The sequence below is a fragment of the Acomys minous genome (genome assembly GCF_964271855.1).
Source record: "Acomys minous genome assembly, chromosome: 18".
In the NCBI taxonomy this organism is placed as follows: Eukaryota; Metazoa; Chordata; class Mammalia; order Rodentia; family Muridae; genus Acomys; species Acomys minous.
This window is the reverse complement of record NC_140501.1, coordinates 34,088,223-34,103,532: the sequence shown is the minus strand read 5'-3', so window position 1 is coordinate 34,103,532 and position 15,310 is coordinate 34,088,223. Positions and strand designations below refer to the sequence as shown.

Here is a 15,310-nt window from a genome sequence, read left to right as displayed (position 1 = left end):
ATGCAATAACAGATGCATAACATTGTATGAATGTCAAATTAAGAATAATAAAGTCAAATGGGTAAGATAGACATAAATAAATCTTAGTTGTATTTTAATCCTGAATATCTGTGGGATCTACATCATAACACAACTATTAGAATATTATGGAGAAATTGATAAGATGAATACTAAAATTAATAATGTTCTATGCTCTATCACATCCGCAAAGGGTGGATCTGTGGTTTTTGTTTGTTTTTGTGTTTGAGTCATGCTGCCAGAGAGAAGGCCTGTATTTGTTGAGGGACATGGAGAGTAAAAGGTGAAAAACAAATGGGGAGATTTTAAAAGCCACATCAGGGAAATAGTGAGTGTGTGTTTCTGCTTCAGCACTTGACTTATATGTGAAGAACAAATCAGCTTTCTCTGCAAGAATGATGCGGGTCGTAAAGGGAGGAAAGATTTTGTGAGTGAAAATTGTGGAACAAGAACAACTAGCAGGAAATCATGCTCAAATGTAGGAACCTGAGAAATCTTTTATATTAGCAGAGATATTGATGAACAAGGTAAAGATTAAATTCAGACGTTCATAGAAGGGATGATTGTGTCAATAGTCAAAATAGTGCCTCAAGCTATATAAGAGTTTTGTGTGCATATACAGGAGAATGATTGTATTGCTTTTCAATGTGCCATGGACTAAATATTAGGCATAAGTCTCCCAGTCAGGGAAGCAGGGGAGCTAACTACAGATCTTCCACCTACTCCTCTCCTGCAGACCCAATCCCCCAGGCTAATCCCCAACTCTGCAGCAAACCTCCTCCTGCTCCTTCCCTCCCTGCCTGCCCACATCTCCAGTGTATCAAACAGAATCATCATCCCCGACTCTTGGCTTTATCCCAGACCCTAGCTCCATTAGGTGCTCACTGAGAACCTGCAGGCCACTTGGCCCAGGTTAGTGGATAGGCTAATTGTGGATTCTAACCTTGCCTTCCTTCCTCTTTTCCAAATCCAATTTCCCAGTCTCACCCCCATCACCTTAGCAGAGCACCTGCTGCTGCCTCATCTTCCCATATGCCCCTACCTCAAGTGGATCCCACACATCTTCCCCACTAATCCATATTGATGGGAGTGCAAAATGTGCAGTCATTATCAAAATTGAGTGTGCACTTTCCTCAGTAAGAGAGGAATCAATTTACCTCAAGAACCAGCTATACCACTCTTGGGCTTTATCCTACCACAAAGACATATGTTCAACCACGTTCACTGCTATTCTATTATTAATAGCCAGAAATGTAAAACAAACTAGATGCCCCTCAATAGAAGAATGAATAAAGAAAGCATGCTACATTTACACAGTGGAGTATTAGTCAGCGGTTAAAAATTTTTAAACATGGAATCCACAGGTAAATAAATGGAAAAAAAAATCACCCTGAAGTAACTGCTCTTTGAGGTTGCATTCCTCCCAGTCCGGATAGCCTATCTGAGCTTGGAGCTGAATGGAGGACTCCCTCTCCCCATCAGGGCCTCCTACTCTCGATGTGACTTCATCTGGAGAGTGTCTAAGCATAAATGCCTATAAACACATCTAATATATGGCCTTGGCACAGTTACCTGCTAGCTCTCTCCTCCCTGTGCCCATAGATAATTAGGTAGTGTGTTCCCTGCCCTACGAGAGGAGTTTGCTGCCAAATGCAAATCAAACACCCTTGGAATTTCTAGCTCCAACCAATCATGTACACCTATCCTGAGAGCCCCCAAGCCCTCCCCCCCACCACTACCTAGGACTATAAAGTCTCTGATCACCATGAATAAAGTTGACCTATCTGGCTTAAGTGGTTCCTGGAGGCTATTCTGTCCTGTTCGCAGCCTTCCAAGCCTTGAGCCCCACCTCTGCTCCTTCTGTCCTCTGGGGCTAGTGGTCAACAGCACCCCAATGAAGGGGAGACCCACCATAACTCAGAGCCAGAAAGAGAAATATGACATGTAATCACTTATTGCGGATATTAGCTAACAAGCCAATGATAATCAAGGTACAGTCGATAGAACCACAGTGTTTTGAGTAAGGAGGGGGTAGGGGAGGAAAAAGGTCTTCTTAGGAAAGGGGAATAGTTATGGATGGATGGGGGAGCTGTAGAGGAAGGATCACCTGGAGCAAGGGGAAGGAAAAGGGAATGAGAGAGGTAATACAGGGAGAGACAGCAAAAATTAAGTGCCATTTGAGGGGTAGTGTGGAAACCTAATGCAGTAGAAACTTCCTAATATATATACAAAGATGAAGGATGTAAATGTAAAATGCAACTAGGTTAGAGAGTCCCAACTGATAATCTCCTATAACTAAATGAAGATTCCAGTACCTAGACAGCATTCCATCTAATTGAATTGTTGGTTAAGGGTGTCCTATGGAACCCACAGACAATCTAGCCTTTTGCTAAGTCTATAGGTTACTTACCACAAATGGACGGTAATGCCCCAATCACTGAAGCCAACACCCACACAACTCATTGAACATGGAGATGTCAAGCTGGTGCCCACAAGTGTCTTCACCTCTATGAGAGAGTGTCTTTGGTATAGGAAAGTACTCTACACGGAGATGCATAAGCACTAACTCAGCCAAAACCCTTTGATATGAAATAGCGTCCTGCATGCAAAATATGATAGTGCAATAGTGGCACAAAGCTCGTGGGAGTAATCAACCAATATGTGATTTGGTTGACACATAAGGTCCACTCCATGAGATGGAATCCATAGCCAATACTGCTTGGGCAACCAAAAACCTCAGACAAGACAGCCCAGGGACACAGAGTAAAACTGAATACTACTCTTCTTAGGTAGGCAGACAGGCAGGCAAAAAAAGGATAAAGAAAAGAAAAAGAAAGGTAGGAATAAAATGGCTCCCCATGACATTCTGCTATTCTCCAAGACCAGTGCCTTGTTCCCTGAGAGCTAGCCAAGTGATGCAGATATACAATCTTTTCTCCATGCTTTACGGTCTATACTCACACTGAACCTAGACATTTCCACACAGCAAAGACCTTTGCACTCATAGATCTCCAGTGCCCCACATGGGCCTGTGACAAAAGCTGTTCTGAAAGGATGGTTTACTCATTCTTGGTACCCTTTTTCAGAGGCTCCCAGGAAAGCACTGTCGCCACTAAGACAATAATGTACCACAGCCTATACACAGTGTCTACTGTGAGAGCTCACTCTTCATAGGCTCAAAACATCGAAAAACAATCGCTAGGCCACAATTCTTCTCTTTATTAAACGCCGAGTACTGTGGAAGCTATTTGCTGAGAATCTGCTATTACATTGATATTTATAGACATGTTCATAGAATAAAGGTCTCACTAGTGACTGATCAATTGAAATCTATAATAAGGATGAGCCCTTCTGAGCAAAGAGAGGAAGGTTACACATATATTACTCTTCTACATGTGCCAGGTTATTCATGTATCCTTTAGTCTCACATATGAATGTGAGTCAACTTAATTTCTGATATTTCTATAGTAAGTAGCTGTTATCATACATTAACTCATAGTTCATGTCATACCTTAATAATTTTAGGTTGACAAATTTGTTTTGAATATAACTTATACATAACTCTTAAACTTCTCAGTGGTTGAGGAGTTGCTGGGGCCCAGCTATATTTAAGGGTTATTTCATTGTGTAAATGTATTTTTTTTTTAAAATAAATTTGGGTCAAATTTCAAAATGTAAATTTAAGGAAAACATTTCAAGCTAAAGCTGAGTGAAATTGGAATCTACCTTCCAAATTCCATACAGAAATGCTTGTATACCCAACTCTTTATGTGCTTATCTGTACACTTAGGACTAACATAAATGCTGTGTGAAGATTGTTTTCAATTGTATAAAAGTTCATACACACCCACAAAACACCCACACCTACCCACCCACCCACACACTCCACATTTACCACACATACATACATCCACATAAACACCACACACACATCAAACATAGCACACACATATAGCATGCACAACACAAAAATACAAATCCACAAAATCTTTGGTTATAGTTTCAGGCAACCCCGTGATAAATTCTTAAAATAGAGGTGTCTATACAAATTAAAATACAAATTAATACATTATCCACATAGACTGTGTTTGCATGCATAGTAACGCCCGCAGAGCCAGATGTGTGTGAACTACATGCTTTCACTGAAAGATAAAAGCAACAACTGTGATGGACTAAGAGTGTTAAATAGTGTTTATTAGGTTTGGTACTAGATTTATAAGCAGTTATATATTGCTGTCTTCATTCTATAAGGCTCAGAAAGAAAAAGCTACCAGAATTAAGTCAGTTTTGGATAGAAAACAAAATGACAACCAAAGGCTCAAGTGTTGAAGCACTGGTCCCTGCTGGTGGTGCTATAGAAAGCTATCGTGAGGACACTAATCCTGACAGAGTAAACCACTGGTGAGTTCAGAGATCAGTGGACTATTAAAAAGTAGAGCAAACTTGAGGGGAACATGTTACTGATGGGCTATCTTTGAATGGTGCATCGTGTCCTCAGTCTCTTCCTCCTTCCTCGCTACCTGAATGTCATGAAGTGATCACCTTCTTCAGCAATGCACTGCAACAACTAAGAGTCGTCCTCCCCTTGAGCCCAAATGAAGGGAGTACGCAGAGCGACAAATGAAACATCAGAAATGGGAATTGTTGAAGCTGCCACTTCTAAATTAGGGTTGGCCATAATAATCCTATCCTGCTTTTAGGTGGATATTCCAGGTTATTTTGACAAAGCAACCCTAACCCTCTAAAAGTGTATACCTCTAGCAGACTGGCGTTTGAACCCCAGCTACCAGGCATCTTTGGTAATGATTTGAAAGTGCAGCTTCTCCCATATTACAATGTCTCTACTATCTAAATTGATGAAATTTTTTGTTTTGCCATCTAAAATTATTAGCTATTTATCTGTACATAACAAATTGCTAAAATTCTAAGGAATATGTGAATTTTAACTCATTTTGTATTTGGATATGATAACAAAGGAAAAGGAAATTTTATAAGCCTATCAACAGTGATCTTTAAAAATGAAGCCAGTTCAGTATTAAGACCAGTGAACTCCAGATATACCTAGTAGGGTGATTTGGTGTTTCAGAACACTCAGAGGTGATGGTATCCCTCCATGAGGTTATCAGAGTGGCCATAACAACAACTGGAGCTGGTTGATTGGTACCCACAAAATTGTGCATCATCCCAGAATCTCAGACCTCTGTGGAAACAGGAAATTTGTAGACGGAACTGTCTATCTCAACATGAAATAATTCCGTAACAAGCTATCTAATGACTGCTGACCCCAAGCGGAGGATAAGTTACCCAGACACAAAAGAAAGCAGGAACAGGAATAAGCACAGAGTGTACACTGATGTGTCTACAAGCCAGGGAGCACTAACGCTGCTGGCAGGCACACACACACACACACACACACACACACACAAAAAAAAAGTGGGACAATTTGTTTTCCCCTTCATCCTTTTCTGAAAGATGTACTGTAGCAACTACCTTTAACTTGGAATTTATAGGTCATGGATATGGGGGAGAATAAACTTTTATTTACAGGCATCCAGCTATGGTGATCAGTTACGGTGGCTCGGGGAAATTAATAAAACTTTTAACTCAAGATTTGCAAATTCTCTAAACACAGACAGGCTTCTGAGGAACAGGTTCTACTTTTGTCTGCAACAACTTAACTCTAGGCCTCTTCTCCAAAGCTCCAGGACTTACACATGCCCTTGTCACCTGAGAGACACAGGCTACTGCCATAATGTTTGCTCCAGCTGCAAAAGAGTTTCTTTGTAAAATGCAGATTCACTATGGTAGGCTATTCCTTTGATTTCCCTATTTTGACATCTTGCGTCTTCCTTGTCAGTAATTTCCCACTCCATGAAGCAAACTGAGGAGCAGTAAATAGTGCCTCCCCGCCAGCAGCTTGAAGAGAGCTCCAAGACCTTGGCTGCCACTAGCAGCACTGTTCCGTTATCTAATCTCAGCTGTGGCTCATAGGTGACACTGACAGAACTCCTCATGAAGCTACTTCAAATCTTCCTGGCCAAAAATCTGCACACATTGTAAACTGTTAGTCTCTGGAGAAGATTAATGCTGTATTGATGCCACTTTCAGTCTGTTAACCTCCAAAAGGATATAGAGGTCTTCGTGATGTAGTTTTCTTCTTCATCATCATCTATCAACCCAAGCAGCAGCGCATTCGGGAAATGTTCCTAGCTCAGTATCTCAAAAAGCAATCTTTAGCTGCAAGTAGTTGCTGCATGGCCAGTGTTCCTCAATGTCACACTGCAGTATCTTCAATCCTTTCAGTGATCGTGGCCACGCGGCTCCTGTTCCATCTAGCTGCTCTGCTGGCAGTTTATATTTGCACTATAAAATGAATATACTAACAGCCTCATGTCCAAGTTTCCAGTTGGAGGATTTGAAGCCAAAGTTATATAGATTCTCCTTGGAATCAATCGGCAGGAATTACATATATGACCACTTATCATTACACAATGCGTGTAATACAAAGTAAACAGTGATCAGAAATCCAGTGACTACCTTGGAAATGATCAAATTATGCTACTTTTATATATTAAAAAACATTTGTTGCAAAATTTCATATAACCCATTATCTTTAGCTAGTATAAACAACACTATAAGTAAATTATATTTTAAAAGCAAATTTACTTTTTTATATCTAGCTCTATTAATATTCTCAAATATATTCATTAGATATGTATAAAATGAAATTGAACATTGCAATATAGAGTCTTAGGCTACTTTATGGACATGGCTTTTATTCATTGTTCTATCTGTAGAAACAGGCGACAGCTTGGAAACCAATAGTTTTATGGTTTCCATGGAAGACTGAAAACATAAAATGATCTGTTTCCACTTTGGTATTTTTATCCGATAATTCAGAGTTTTCCCAACTTTCATCAATTATTGCTTTAATTAAAATCACAAATATTAAATGAGCAAAGCAGGGATTGGTGGAAAAGAAATATACATCTAAATATAGCAAGAAAAATAGTAAAACAAACTTGGTATACGCCAGCATGAAGGAACCCAAAGAGATGTTGTGGCATACCCTAACACTGAACATCAACACATGTATATAGAACGCTGTCATGCTTTTGTGTATCCATTTAAGGGTACTCAGAAGAATCTAAGAACATCTATAATTATTTACAAGTGTGTTAGTTAATAGTATGTAGAGGGACCTTCCACAGTTATAAATTGTTTACTAGAGCTTTGAATATTGCATTTGTTTCTGATTTCAGATCTAATCTGATAAGATTTTTAAAAGGTCAGTATATGCTATCCCATTCTATGAGTAAAGAAATCCAAACAAAGAAGAAAAAATAATCTTCACTGGGTAGAGTAGTTGTCATAACAAAATACTAGTTGGCTTAATACTAAGTTACTCTCTCATACTGTTCTAGAGAATACATTCTGATGGTGGCCGCTTGCTTTCTCTGAGGCCTCTCACCTCAGCCTGCAGAGGCTGTCTTCTTAGTATGCATTCATATCCTCTATCCACTGTGCATTTCTTTGCCAGGAGGCTGACACCCTAATTTTCCCTCTTCCTATGGGGACAGAGGTTGGGTTACATCAAAGTACATTAATGCATAACACAATGTTCTCATTTTAATCTGAAAAATCACAACTCTAAATACACCCAACCTCAGAAATACTCGAGCACAGTCAACACATCAACTTCTGAAAGGTATGATTTGAGCCCTAAAAGCTGAAGCAGGTTTCCTGCCTCCTTACTGACAACGGCATAGAATCACTAGCATCTCTTGCCATCACTTTCTATGATTACATCTCTTCATATGTACGTCATAAATTAACACAGTAACTCATCACATAAGTTCATTTGTGTAGAGATAGAAATGAATAAAGTATATTTCATATTCTAACACTGTAAAATATGAAGTATCAGGTGACTTATATATCTTATTCAAAATGCAAAATTCCAGTCTATGAATATACTCCACAACTTACTCTTATCAATGAGCACAGTGTTAGCTATGTTTTTAACTCTGCGCTGGCAGGATAGAAAATGACACTGAACTAATTATTATTACCAAATGTCATAAAATTCTGATACAATTTGTCATTTTGAGGAGGCAACGGCCGGAAGTTCATGGAAGTCTATAGAAAACCTGTATGCCACCAACAGAAGAGGAATGTGAAACTTTCATGATGAGTTTCCAGGTGGCAGCCACCTGGAAATTAAGTGCTCACAGTAGGTGAATAAAAGATAAACATTTGGCATTTAGTAAGGTATTTATCATAAAATGGTAAAATTGCATGAGGAGTCAGAGAGAAGGAGATATATTTAGCAGACAATTATTTGGGTCAGAGAAAGGAATTACTAGTTAGAAGCATGCTGATAGCGACTTAGAAGCAGAAAGAAGCATATTAAATAAGATGAAAAGAAATTAAAAAAATCACACATCAAGGAATTCTTTTAAGTGATAAGAATATAGACAGAAAAATTTACCATTGGGCCTTCAGTGAACCCACTTGACAATATCAGAAGGTTACTTCTTCTTAGAATATATTTCTAGGCGCAAATTCCATTCCTAACAAGCCAGGAACAGTCTTGGTCTAGAGCAGTTCCTAAATAGTAATGTAAAGATTCCAAGGACACCTCTGATTTTATCCTTAAGGGAAAGTAAAATGCTGACACACTTACGTGAGGTTCCAATAAGCTCCAAAAAGAGCCACGAAAGGGCGCTAATGAAGGGAAATCTGCACAACACTGCAGCCCTCAGCGTCCACCTTTGATGGATTCAATAGGCAGAATCCAATAGGTGGTCTGCATTGAGTTGCTGAAAATCCTACAGAAAATCACAGATAGGTCCAAAGAAGTCAGAAGAAAGCAACTAAGGATAGGTTTTCTTAAGTAAATAATTTGTGAGGAGACATGAAAAGTGTAGTCTCCTATTGCAGCCTACTATGATCCTCATTATCTATTTGAGATGCAGAAGAAACCAGAGAAAGTTGGGACAGGCAGATGTGGAGCTGAGATGGAAAGTCAGCAAAGTAAATTTGTAATGCAGTACAAATGATGGCTTTTGAGCCTTTGGGATGGGAGAGAGAACTTCAAGATGAGTTGCAATAAGGGAGAAACAGAGACAAAAGCTCAGTATATATGTAGAGATGACAAAGAAGAGGAGGGACGGCACCTGAAAGGTGAGAGTCAACCATGGTGGAGTACATCTCAGCTGGGTGAGATAAGCTAAACTACAAGAAGACAAAGTATATATTGGAACAGTAATCACTGAGCACAGCTTTGCTGAATGAATGAATGCCAAGCCAGCAAGACAGTGTATAAAAGAGTTTTGAGAGGGAAGAAATGGAGAGTTATATGAGACCACTACAATGGCCCTCAAAGTCTGACCAATATAATGCTTCACACTAAGCATAGTATTCTTGTTTTTAATCTTATTATTTTAATCATGTATATGTGTATGACGGTGTGTATGTGCTTTTGTAGGACAAAAGAGAGCATGAGATCCAGTAATGTTGGAGTTAGAGGGAGTTCAACAGACCAATGTGGGCTTTGGAAGCAAACCAGGGTCCTCTTAGCAACCACTAAGCCATCTTTCCAGCTTCACCTTAGCTTCCATTTTAATCTGTCTTCCCCAAAGTCAAACAAAAGGTTTTGTCATTTTCTACACATTAATAATTATTCCAATTTCACAGATTTCTGGGAGCTAGTAAACAAAACCTTCACAGACTAAATTAATTTTAATTATGTAGACAAGAAAAAAATGTATTCAAACCTTAGAATTCCATAAAAGAAAGAAATATTACCATGGTATACAGAAATACAATAATGAACCAAAATATTTTCAGTGAAACACAACAGAAAAGCCATAAGCCATTATTTCTTAAAAAAGAAGCATCCTAATGAAGTAGATTTTTGAAAATTGTCAGTCGGGTAAGCTCATTAGTTGCAATGAAAGTTCCCCCTGCTGATCTAGGAGTACCTAATGACCAGGATTTGTTATGGCTCAAAAACAAAGGTACTTTTTAATTCATGTGATAGCTCACGGAGGACGTTGCAAAAGTGGAAACTTTACATGATGATATGTAAGAACGCTCAATTCTCCAAAGCAAACAGACTTATTTCATCTAAACCATTACATTTACTCCTCTAATATTTTCTTCATTAATTAGATCATATAATGAAAAGAAAATTATGCTTAAAAGTCATCTACACTATTAAAAACTCTTATTCCAAATATGAAGTTTGTTGCTCCCAGTGAAACATATTAGCAGTATCTGCTGACCCCTGCACATGCACACCTTTACTATAACATATGGAAACAAAACACCCCACGGCCCCTGAAAGCCCCCAGGAACACCATGAAAGAAAACAAACAGGAGAAGCAAATTACTAACTTATAACTCTGCAAGTCTTTGTGCAGGCTGAATAGTTTTTAAAAGAACACAATATCTAAATATTAAGATAGAATTAGAAGTATAATTGAATGAGTCAAAAATAGGTGAATATACAAAAACTTAATTTACACCTCCAAAAATGCTAGAAGAAATAAACTAAAAAGTTTTAAAATAAAAAGTGTATCAGGAGTTAACATTTGTCATCCTAGCATTCTGAAAGCAAAAGCAGCAGACCTGCTTCAAGCTCAGGGCCAGACTGGGCAGCAAAGTATGTTGACAGACCAGTGGAGTTATAGAGGGAGGCTCTATTTCATCTTCCCCTTTCCCTCTAAGAAATAGTTAACAAGAATTATGAAACAAGAGCAGGGCATGCTAGTGCACGCCATTAATCCCATTACTCAGGGAGGCAGAGGCATGAGGATCCCAGTGAGTTTGAGGCCAGCCTGATGTCCAAAGCAGCCAAGGCAACATTAAAAAAAGCCTGTCTCAGGAAGGAGGGAAGGAAGGAAGGAAGGAAGGAAGGAAGGAAGGAAGGAAGGAAGGAAGGAAGGAAAGAAAAGAAAAGAATGAAATTATGAAACAAGGAGGTAGATATAATCTTGTAACCTAAGCAGAGAGAAGGGATTCCAATGTTTGAGGACAAACTGTACGTAAGATTTAGTGAATAAATAAGTATCCAACTATTTCAGGCATTGTTGACTGGTAAGATTTTCCAATTCACTGTCTAAAATACAAACACTGATGCTTCTTAACTACCCAATCATCTTTGCACCAGGTAAAGTACCTTTCTGTACTTAAAGGGGTTCTGGGCCACTTCTATATACCACTATGTTACTTACAAATTCTATGTTCATCAAATACTCTGAATTTCAATTTTACATATCATGACAATTGCTCAAATATTCCAAAACTTAAAAAATCTCACCTCAGGAAAGTCATTTTCCTTGATTTAGTAGGTTAATTGTAGTTTTTAGATTACAAAGCTTTCTTTTAATGCTAATTGTTGATTCATTTCAAGCCTCTTACTGATATTACAATGTCCCAGAAACTCATGTGAGCTCTCATCTCTTCAATTATATTTAGACATGTACATATACATCATTCTATATCTCTCTATCTGTCAATTTATAAGGATATTTTCTTTTATCAAGGCCATGTAATGTGACATAAGGACAGGTAAATCATTTAATATAATTACTAGTGAGTAGTAAAAGGCCTAATGTTGCAATCAGAAATAGAGACTGTTTACAAAAGGCTTTATGAAATACATACGCCAAAATAATCCACATATCAGGGTAAAATTCTAAAGAATGTTGCATCCAATCCTATTCTCTTAGTAAATAAGCCCAAAATATTGCCATTTGACAGCAATATAAACTTTTGAGAAACAGAAAATATTAAACATGTTTGAGAAATATTACCTTCAACATAGAAAAAAAAATTACCCTTCTTCGAGGTTACAAATTCCAAGAAGAAAGTAGTAAAGAACTCACAAAAATGATTTGACATCACTATCACTAATGGTCAACACAAAAATATTCCAGCTTTTATACAACTGTGAATGGGTTTATCTAAAACATGTTCATAAACTGACTATCGAGCGACAAGTAGTTGTTTGAATTTAAAAACATCCATGTTGATTGTAAGTGAAAACTGCACTTTTAAGGTGGCTAAATTTTTGAAATTGAAATCAGATTAAAATACAGTGTCAGCAACAGGCTCTACCTGAACTCATGACAATCCTATTTGAAACCACAACAGAGACTAAATCCAAGTTGGTAATTTATGTATAAAGAACTGAAACTGGTGGTTTGGTATCTAGTAGTACAACAAAAGAAAGCTCCATTCCTTTAGACAGATTTGAATCTTGGACAACAGAAAGATACTCACTTTGGTTCACAATAGTGTTTATGAATGCCACTTAGTATTTATAAAAGACATAGGATTCGGAAGCCCTACCAAAGGACAGTGGAGGAAACTAAGCATGAGAGGCTGGTGTTAGCAGGCACCCATGAAATTTAATCTAGAAAACAATGTAGTAATAAATCTTACTGTCTAACTAATACTCCTACTCCTAATCATGGCAACTCATAAAATAGTCTATAATGTCTTTTCAAAGAGGCATATTCCAAATGAAAATACTTTAACAAAATAATATACACAAGTAAAAAGCATTATTATCTGTCTCTTAGAATTGAAGATCACAGCAATGACATATGTATCTTTAAATAAAAAACACAAACCTCTACTGGCTTTGTCTAAATGTGCAAAATCATCCACAAAGTGAAGGATGTCCGGGTGCTTTTCTTCACATATGTCCACCAGGAAATGGAGGAGAGTTGTTCGCTGATCTGCTGACTTTGTGTCCTTTAGCTAAGCAAATAAAAAGGGAAAAAAACACTAAGTATTTTAACAATAATTGAAGCATATAACATGTTACTCTGTAGACCACAAGTTCATATGAAAACTTGTTTCAGTTCTGAAAATGCTTGAATACTTTATTAGTTTTTACTTGATGTTGGTTAAAATTATTAACATTTGTAATAAAAGAGGAACAACTTCAAAGCAATCTAGTATGCAATCTTTTGTGGGTAAAAATGAAATACCTTGGAAAATAGAATACCCTGTTTATCTATATAACAGTTGACTCTAAAACAAATCCTGGGTGGTTCATATGTTATTGTTTGGCACATATTCAAACTACCGAGAGTTTAAGGTAGATAGACAAAATAATGTTTCTTCAAGAAGTCATTTAATTTTTTTAAAAAGAAAAAGTAGATTTTGTTTTTTTTTATTTAATTAATTTATTCAGATTACAACTGAATTGTTATTCCATACTTATATCCTCCCATTCCTCCCTTAATCCCTCTTTCACCATATTCCCCTCCTGTAGGTCTATGACTGAGGGGGACCTCCTCCTCCACGATATATGGTCATAAGACTATCAAGTCTCATCTTGGTAGCCTGCTCATTTTATTTGGAGGAGTGGATAAATATTTAAAAAAACCAAACTGTCTCAGTTTTGGGTGAAACAAACATAAAAGGTTATAAAAGTAATATGCAAATGGTAATACCCTGAAATGGTAATACCCTGAAATGGTATACATTTGTCAAGAAGTGCCACTGAGTCTACTGGTTTTCTTTCATGAACACCGCTGGCTTTTCGTTCCTATTTACATTTAGGAACTTTTAAAACAATACTTATCTCATATTCATATTTATGTTCTCTGCTCTATCTCTAACATATATGTGAATGATATATATCATGTTATATAACAGGTTATATATCATAGATGGTGTTACATAAGATAATATACTAAATATACAAAACAATGAAACAAATGAGTCTTTGCCTCCTGACGGAGCAACTATAACTTTTTTATCAATGACACTATCCCGATGGTGAATGCTATCAGATCTGGTAATAACACACTTGTCTTTGAAAATTTTGTGAGCTCCTTGCTTCCAAAAATAGTGAGTTCACAATAAAGTACACAGACTGGGAGAAAGGTGACACAGTAGAAAACAAAAGCAGACACAGCTTGGGTTGACAAGGCTTGACCAATCTAGGAATGCACACAGGATGGAGAAGTGGTTATCCTAATTTCTAACAGAAGAATGGGCGCTAGCTGGGAGGTGGTAGTACACTGCAAAGATAGAAGCAGGTGGATTTCTGCCAGCCTGGTCTACAGATCAGGTTCCAGAACAGCCAGAGCTACACAAAGAAATCCTGTCTTGAGAAACTAAACAATGTTTTTCCATTGGGGCTGGAGAGATGTCTCGGTGGTTGAAAGCACAGACTGCTCTTCCAGAGGTCCTGAGTTCAATTGCCAGCAACTACATGATGGCTTACAACCATCTGTAATAGGATGTGATGCCCTCTTCTGGCTGGCAGGTGTACATGCATATAGAGCAAAGGATGGGAGCTTTTCCTGGTTTTGTTCTGTGATTGGGCCTCCTATGGATACTGGACTAAAAGATGCTCTGACATAAGGACCTACCACAGAGTCCTCATTCATAATAGGTATAGAGGGAAAGGACAGAGCCAACAAACAAACCACTCCTCTCACACCAGAATTGAATAGAGAGCTGGAAATTTTAGTCTATTTTCCAACAATTTTTCAAGAAGGAAGGAGGGAAAGAGGGAGGGAGGGAGGGGTCCTATTTTTTTTTCATTATGGTTTATTTCTTTTGTTTTAGTGTCTGTTTGTTTTCTAAAGATAGAAAAAGAGCTGTGTTGGGTCTGTAGAAAGGTGACGAACACCTGAGAAGAGTCAAGGGGAAGGAAGCCTGTGATTGGATTGTACAAAAATTATTTTCAAAAAAGGTAAATAAGTTAGAAACAAACAAACCAAAACATCCAATAGTAGTGGCAGTGGAAGAGACAGATTCTATGTCATCACAGAGAAGGAAAAATGTGCTGGAAATGCCAGGCTAGTCATCTGACAGCCTCACATGAATGCACATACAAAAGGCTCAAATGCTCTACTAGTTTGCTGCGTAAGTAGCTCAAAGGACAGCACTTCGGTGAGAATGTACTTTAATGGTAGAACCCTTTTCTTAGCGTATTTACAACCCTAATACACAGACATACACACACACACACAGACTCACACACACACAGACACACAGACACACACACACATACACACACACACACACACACACACACACACACCACTATCACCATCAGCCCCAACAACAGCAGCAATAAAAATAACAACAACAAAGAATGACCAAAACAGACATTCCACCCATTATTTAATACCTTCCTGAAAAGGCACAGAGACTTCACAACATCCCAAGGAGTGCGTCAAGAGCACTTTTAAAGGCACCGTTATAATACAAATTGCCACTGACAAGTGCGGACAACCTCCTAATGGGAGCCATG

General features: G+C 38.0%; 1 protein-coding gene across 3 annotated transcripts in view; it reads right to left on the bottom strand.

Moving 5' to 3' along the window:
• DIAPH3 (diaphanous related formin 3) overlaps positions 1 to 15,310 on the bottom strand; it is a 454,594-nt gene that overhangs the window by 180,488 nt on the left and 258,796 nt on the right. For all 3 annotated transcript variants that reach the window (XM_084767928.1, XM_084767927.1, XM_084767929.1), the window contains one exon: positions 12,663 to 12,792. In XM_084767928.1, coding sequence (XP_084624054.1) covers positions 12,663 to 12,792 — 130 coding nt within the window. The remainder of the gene's footprint in view (positions 1 to 12,662; positions 12,793 to 15,310) is intronic.